Raw genomic sequence first — 7,745 nt, forward strand, 5'->3', positions numbered from 1 at the left:
AGAGGACAGAGTGGAACTGCCCACAGGGTCTCCGAGGCTGTCAATCTTCACAGAAGCAAAGCCCAAACCACACCCACTGCCTGGAGTCCATTCTGACCCACAGCGCCCCTAGAGGACAGAGTGGAACTGCCCACAGGGTCGCCAAGGCCCTCAGTCTTCACAGAAGCAAAGCCCAAACCACACCCACTGCCTGGAGTCCATGCTGACCCACAGCGCCCCTAGAGGACAGAGTGGAACTGCCCACCGGGTCTCCAAGGCTGTCAATTTTTACAGAAGCCCAAACCACACCCACTGCCCTGGCGTCCATTCTGACCCACAGCGCCCCTAGAGGACAGAGTGGAACTGCCCACAGGGTCTCCAAGGCTGTCAGTCTTCCTGGAAGCAGATGCTGCAGAGCCAGTGGTGAGTTTCAACCACCCACCATTTGGTTAGCAGCTGAATGCTTTAACCACTGTGCCACCAAGGCTCCCTATGTGAATTATAGCTACTGACATTTAATGCTTTAGAAATAAAAACTAAGTTAACGTAAATAACAGTATTTTCTAAAACAAAAGCAAAAGACCCTAGTGGGAGGAGTGGCCTTGTTTTTGTTTTCAGACCTCAGTGGGCTGGCTGTCCCCGCAGCGGCTCTGTGCCGTTGGAGGCTGGTTTAGTTGTGCGTGAAGAACTGTGCTGTGCGGAGGACTGTTGAAGTGTGTTCGCTCTTTCCCCAAAGCTGCGGGTATCCCAACACGCTGCCTACTGTTTGTCAAATCTGAACAGCTCGTGTGCCCCCGATCCCACACCATTCCTACTGTCACCAGAAGCCTGGTCTACAGAGCAAGCAGCCCCAGACGCTGCCACCTTCTGGTACTCAGTGTCACCAACTCTTTCATCAGCTCCTAGCTCTGAACACTCGTGCTAGTGAACACAAGTAAAACTCAGATTTTTTCTGGAAAATGCAAATTTTACCATTGCCTCTGAACACTGCTGCTTGTCCTACAGGAGAGGTGGCTTGCTGAGTTTCCAAGGCCCTGCATGCCATATGCCCAGTAACCAGCTTGTCTACCAGTCACTCGCGCCAAGTGGGTTCCCGGAGGGGCTTGTGCGGTGTGCACATCTCTGCTGCCACCCAGGATCCGTGCTGCCTCACCAAGGCTATCCTAAGTGAATACGGTCCTTTCCGGAAAGCACTGTGGTCACGTGAGACACGCAACACCAGCACCCAGTCAGTCACAGCTCTGTTGCCAGGGTCTGTCTTCCCCGTGCCTTTGCGCCCAAGGATGGATGGCCCACCCAGGCCCCTGGCCCAGTGCCCCGCTGACCCCTCCTGCGAGCAGCAGCTGTAACTGAAGTCTCTCCTCTCCCGGGATCGTCACCACCGCCCCCCCACCCCATCAGCAAGGGCGGACATGGGATGCAGAAACTGCCCACAGAAGACCCAATGGGCCCGGCCTTCGTCAGACACGCCCCGCCCCTTCAGGAAGCCGGCGTTCTCGGGGGAACATGCCCTGTCACACCAACACTCAGAGCTGCTTCCAGGGCTGGTCCCACCAGCTGACAAGGAACTGCCAGACCCCAGCTCAAACGTGGGTCCTGCCTGTGGACCTGCCCTGGCGTCAGTGCCACACACAGGAGGGTAGGGCTCCTTGGAGTATAGGGACATCCTGCCGGACAAGTGATCGAGAATGGAAGCACAGAGGGACACATCACTTAAACAAGTGCCGTCGGGGAAACAAAACCAAAGCCTCTGGGCTGGGTGGGTGCCGGCTGCGTCGTCCCTGCCCACCCTAGCGTGCCCTGGAACCTGTGTGGCCTGCACCTTGGAGGTGGGGAACCAGACCCTGGCTGCGATTCTGGTCCAGACGAGGTCACTGTGTCGCCTGTGGGCCGGAACCCGTGTGGCCTTCACCTCCAAAGGTAGGGACTGGTTTGTGAACCACCCACACTGACACTATGTGAGCTTATCCAGCCAACAGTGCGATCGACGTGGCTCCAAGACTCCTACCTACAGAGAAGCGTCCTGAAGCTGCACGCAGAATGTGGCGGCGGACACAGTATGACCCCACAGTCCACTTTACACACAACACGGTCAGCACTTGGTAGAGGTTGCACCTGCGGGACCCGCCGTGACCTTTCACAGACCCACCCTGCAGGACTCACGTCCATGTGGATCCAGGGCAGCAGCACGCGTGGTACAAAGCGCCACCACGGGCACCACCACCAGCAGTCTGTGTCTGTGTCCACGAGGCAGTCCCAGGCCAGAGCCCGTGGGCACACCTGCGCCCCCTGGTGGCAGGCACCTTCCGGTCCAGATGACGAGAGCTGCACTGTGAGCACAAAGGGGGAGAGGGAAGCCCTGGAGTCCTCTTGAGCTGACTGGCTCTGCCCTTGCTCTCACAATGTGCCCCAGAGTCCTACTGCCCCAATGGGCTCTGTCCTTGTTTTCCCAGTGCTTCCTGACCCCAGGGAGGCTGGCCCTATGGGGAGAAACCATCACCTGTTATAAACCGGTGATGATCCGAGAGCCAAGCAGGACATATTCATGGCGGGCCCTGAATGAGCAACTGGGATGATGGGGAGATAGGACCTAAACGGGTCTCCCTCACCTGGGAACGTTTTAGGGCATGTGGGTGTGGCCTGGTGTCCCTGACGTCGTCTGCAGGGGTGCTGGTCCAAGGACCTGCCGGTTAACAAGGAGCAGCTCTGATACATGGATGGCACTGAGCCCGGTGTTCTCAACGCTACAGTGAGCTGCCGGACAAATCGCACTGTGGAAAGTGGCCAACGCAGTTCCTACCACTCTTTTTAAATAACCAGCTCACTCCAAGCCCTCAATGAGGGCGACGTCTGAGTGCCGTCACCCCGACCGTTTCCTGAACCTGAACAGGAGAGACGGGCTGTTTCAATCTGTCTTTAATGTCACGAGTACAAAAGCCAGTGGGGCCGACAGTGTCCTCCAAGTTCCCAGGTCGCCCCCGGCTGTCCTGCGGCTGCAGCAGCGCCACGGGGCAGGCGGCGGGTGGGATGCAACGTCGTTCCTGCACCTTCACTCCTCGGACTCCCCGGGCTTGCGGATGTCGTCGATCTTCAGGATCATGCGCACCATCTGGGTGGCGAGCGAGAGCTGCTGCTTCTTACCGATCAGGGTCTCTATGACGTGCTGCTGCTTCATATCTGAAAGACAGGGCCGACGGTCACGCCACACACACGGCACCACGCAGAGCCCGGCTCAGCGTGGGGAGCCCAGGGTGGGCTGCGCAAGGCACCCCGCTCCTCCGAGCCCCTGGAGAGACACAGCTGTGAGGGAGGGGTGCTCTTCCCCACTGCTGAAGGGCACCACCCAGGACGCAAGCACCCACTTCAAGGCCAGGAGAGCGAGGCCGAGGGAGACCCCAGCTGCCTGGACAGTCGGGTCCCGAGCAACCCACTCGACAGCCCCGCGACGTGGACGTGAACACAAGACACCCAAGAGTCTAAGTGACCACGTGAACTGCCCCCACCGTGGCCAGGCCTGCAGTGTGGCCACAGGTACCATGGACCCCACCCGAGAACCCAGCCCCCCACCTGCACAGTGTGCCACCCGAGCATGACCTCAGACCTGCCGCACATGACACGCCGCCCCCCCCAGCATCCACCTGGGTAAGCGCGCCCGGAGCCCTCCTCACCGTTGGTGCCCTTGTGCAGACAGTCGATGCCAAGGGCTGGGTTCATCTCCTTCACCTGCCGGGCGCGGACCTCGGTCATCGTCTGGATGGGGTTCATGCCACTGTTCTCAGAAAGGGCCATGGGGATGGCCTCCAGCGCGTCGGCGAACGCCCGCATCGCGTACTGCTCCAGGGTCGGGCACTGGGGGCACAGAGAGAGTGAGGACCTGCAGCGCCACGCTGGAACCTGCCACGCCAACCTGCACGGAGTTTTACTCCACCAGAACGCCAGTGTGTCACCATGCGGACACGTCAACCAGCCCTGCAGCGTGCACTGCCCACCAGAAAGTTAACCGCCCCCCCAGCCTGCAGAGGCTGCCGGGGAGAGAAGGCCGAGGGCGGAGCCGTTCTGAGCTCTCCCCTCAGTCAGACTTCTCGTCCGTGCCGAGCCTCGGCAGCACCGAGACACACCAGTGGTGCCGTCTGCGCCGGACGGGTGGCAAGGCTGAGGAACGCTCGTTCATGGGCTGCAGCTCACAGCCACAGCCCTGCCAGGGTGGCTCACCTTGTCCGCCGCCTGGCTGACGGCCAGGGCGCAGGAGATCTCGGCGGCTCCGCCTCCATACACGACCCGGTTGTCACGGATCAGGTTCCGGATGACACATAAGGCGTCATGGAGGGACCGCTTGGCCTCCTCAATGATCTGGGGAGAGTTTTGTCCAATTCAGTGTGATCGCGACCCTGTCACTTTAGGGCTGAACCCTGGGCCCCGTCATCAGATCAGACTGTCCCTAAGGGGCCTAGTCATAACTACTATGCTGCAAAGCACCAGCGGGGGTGGCCAGGACCCTGCCTTTCTTCATCACCAGGTGACCTCTGGCTGAGTCCCCTCCACCCTGGCCTGCAGGTGGCACGTTAGACAGGCAGGAGCTCCTCCGGGACACGCTACGGAGAAGGGAGCCTGCAGAGAAAGTGGTGCTCTGGGCCCCTCTCCACGCAGAAAGAGCACTGTGGCCGCTGACTCGGGTCCCCTTCTACCCACCCAAGAACAGCAGAGACACGAACATGCCCCGCAGACCAACAGCGCGGGCTGCTGGAATCCTAAGCCATGACACAATCCTTTTTTCAGAGAAAAGGATGAGCCCATTTCCTCCCGGCAGCTGCCCCCCCCCGGCGAGCCCCGTGGCAGGCAGAGTGGCCCTGCGTGGAGCCGCGGGTCCTCACCATCTTGTTGCCTCCACGGATGAAGATGGTCACAGCCCTGGAGTTCCGGCACTGCTCGATGACCAGCATCTTGTCCTTGGTCGTCCCAAACGAGGTCTCCTTCACGAGCCCAGCAAAGCCCAGCTTCTCAGGGGTGAGCTCCGAGAACCGTGGGACGATGCGTCCCCCGGTGGCAATGGCGATCAGCTGGTGGGCGAGGTCAGAGGAGACAGCACCAGTCAACTGCTGGTTTCGACGCCACACTACTGAGCAACTGAAACCACCACCAGGCTCCCCACAACCGCTGCTCCAGCCTGGCCCTGCTGCCGCCGGCTCCCCATGCCGGCAGACCTCCTAACCTCAGCCTCCCCCTCTCCGAACCTCCATTTACTGGTAGACCCTCGTCACACCCCACCCCTGGCGCATGGTGCAGGCACAAACCAGCGTCCGAGGCTCTGCTGGACTCTGGCTGACTGGGGGGAGAAGGAGCGGGCCCTGGACCTCCAGCCTCCAAGAGCCTGAGGTCATCATAGGACAGGGAGCAGCAGCAAAGTGCGGGGCCCAGTTACCGGCCCCTCAGTGGAGGTCTGTACCCGCCTCCTGGGCGTGTGATGCCCCAGCCCTCACAGCGGCTGACACGAGTAGCCAGCACGGTACACGGAGCCCTCCTACCTCGATTTCCGGCCCTCCGACCCAGCGCACCGCAGGCAGGTTATTCTGCAGCAGTAAATGGTTGGCCTCATCATCAAAGCCCCACTGGCAGATCGCTAGGTTAGCTCCGGTTTCCTTAATCTGGGGAAAAAAAATCTCAGTGGTGTCAGTAAAGCAGGGCTGTGCTCCGTTACGTCACCTGCAGGGGCAAGAGCAAGAGTCGGGTGTGTGAAGGGATGTGCCAGAGAAAAGCAGCCATGTACAGATGAAAACAGGCAGAAATGTGAGTCTACCATGCTGTCTGCTCCTGTTTCAAAACGCTCATCTGTGCGTGAGAAGCACCTCGTTTCACAATTGGCGTTTATTTGTTGACTAACACTCTGACCTGCCTGTTTGAAGACAAGGATGGTGACAGCATTCTGGTTTACATGGCAACCCAGGACTCTCGACTCAAAGCTGCGTGTCTAACCGCCTGTTTCTGTGCTATGCCGTCAGGCAGACTCTGACTCTCAGGGACCCCGTGACGACGCAGACCTGCCCCGCAGGGCAGTCCTGGCTGTCATCCAGACGGAAGAGACTGCCAGCCTCTATTCCTAGCACCACGAGGTGGGTGTGACTCTTCAGCCTTCCGGTTACCAGCAGGGCACAAACGGCACCACTCAGACACCCTCAGGGCTCATCTACGTGGTCAGCCATGCGACGCGGACCAAACCCAGGACTCACGGGTTTAGACGTGCCCAGGAAAGCACAGCCCACGGAAGCAGTGCTGGCTCTTCTGGACAGCAACGCACACCAGCATCTGGAGACAAACCGGCTGGCTGGGGCAACCTGACCTCCCCTACGCCTCCCTGTGCCGGTTAAGTTTCTCCCTTGTCGTGAGGATTTGTTACGCTTGCAGTTTCAAAGTGAAAAAACCCAGCCTGTCCTGCTTGTACCATCTGTCCAGTCCTGTCTATACTGCCTGTAGCCACGTATCAAGTGTCAACACAGTCACAGGCCAGCGCCACTCAGACCTGCTCCTGCGCCTCACCTGTTGGATCATCTCCTCAAACTTCTCCTTCTCATACTTCTGGAGGGCTTTGTAGTCCTCCACCGAGGTCACGTCCAACTTGTGCTTCGTCTTTGGCTTGGGCGGCTCGAACGGACACGTGAGAATGGCGATCCTGGCGTTTTCCACTTTCTGTGCGGACAAAAAAGCCTCAGAACATGGATGCATAGCGTCTCAGGCCGTCTGAGGCAGGAGGGCAGGGACTTGCCTTCGGCATCTGGGGGTGACTGAAGTCCTTGTCCACGATAACACCTTTGATGAGCTTCGTGTCCTCCAGCCGTCCGCCCACCTTGCCCTCCACCTTGATGAGCTCGAAGTCCACGTCTCTGCGCTGCATGTCGGCGACCGTGAGGATGGCATCCACTGCGATCTCAGCCATCTGCCGGTGGCAGCTGTTCACCCTGCAAACCACCAAACCTTCACAAGCACGCACAGTAGGTGCGACTCAGAAACTTCCTCACACGGCTCACACCCAGAGTCCAAACAGCAACACCATCACAGCCTGCCATCTCTCAATAGTATGGGATGGGTTCTCAACCCGGGGCCCACAGACCCTTGAACTCGGAGGGAAAGTATGGCCTCTTGCTGGCCACAAACCCTACTTGAACTTCAGCTGTGAGTGTATGTACGAGCCCATGCAACATGGTGAGAACAAGACTTCCGAAGGTCTCACCACCTGTGTTCAGAAAACTGCTAATGCGCTACAGGATCAGACTTAAACTAGAGGAACGAGAAAGCCCACAACAAGCCAGTCTTGCTAAAAGAGAAGCAGACTCCATGAGAACGAGGACCCATGGCTGTGCAACTGTACAGAGATTTCCATGTTGGCTGGATGGGGATGCTGCTAATCTTAATGCTTAAAACACTTGGATGACGGCTCAATGCACTAACTTGTGATTCTGAAAAACTACAAGGGAAGTCAAACTGTTCAAATACAGCACCCAAAACCCCAGGCCTTCTGGAAAGAACCATGATGTTTAAGTTTCTCTCTCTGATAGGAGCCCTGGTGGCACAGTAGTTAAAGCACTTAGTTATGAACTCAAAGATTAGTGGATTGAACCCATCAGCCCCTGTGCAGGACAAAGTAGGAGCCCGCTTTGGTAAAGACTGCTGGCCTTAGAAACCCTTTGGGGCAGTTCCACTGTCCTCTAGGGGTGCTGTGAGCCGGAATCAACTCTGCGGCAGTGGGTGTGGTTTGGGCTTTGCTTCCGTGAAGA

General features: G+C 58.5%; 1 protein-coding gene across 1 annotated transcript in view; it reads right to left on the bottom strand.

Annotated features, from left to right (window-relative positions):
* Positions 1-3,028: 3,028 nt before the first annotated feature.
* The window catches only part of CCT5 (chaperonin containing TCP1 subunit 5), an 11,350-nt gene continuing 6,633 nt past the window's right edge, over positions 3,029-7,745 (bottom strand). The window contains exons 5-11 of the mRNA XM_007955800.1: positions 6,737-6,929; positions 6,511-6,660; positions 5,502-5,621; positions 4,851-5,036; positions 4,192-4,329; positions 3,648-3,828; positions 3,029-3,156 (exon numbers count right to left, since the gene is read on the bottom strand). Coding sequence (XP_007953991.1) covers positions 3,029-3,156; positions 3,648-3,828; positions 4,192-4,329; positions 4,851-5,036; positions 5,502-5,621; positions 6,511-6,660; positions 6,737-6,929 — 1,096 coding nt within the window. The remainder of the gene's footprint in view (positions 3,157-3,647; positions 3,829-4,191; positions 4,330-4,850; positions 5,037-5,501; positions 5,622-6,510; positions 6,661-6,736; positions 6,930-7,745) is intronic.

The sequence above is a fragment of the Orycteropus afer genome, unplaced genomic scaffold, assembly GCF_000298275.1.
Source record: "Orycteropus afer afer isolate SDZICR_OR568_19922 unplaced genomic scaffold, OryAfe1.0 scaffold00541, whole genome shotgun sequence".
Taxonomy (NCBI): domain Eukaryota; kingdom Metazoa; phylum Chordata; class Mammalia; order Tubulidentata; family Orycteropodidae; genus Orycteropus; species Orycteropus afer.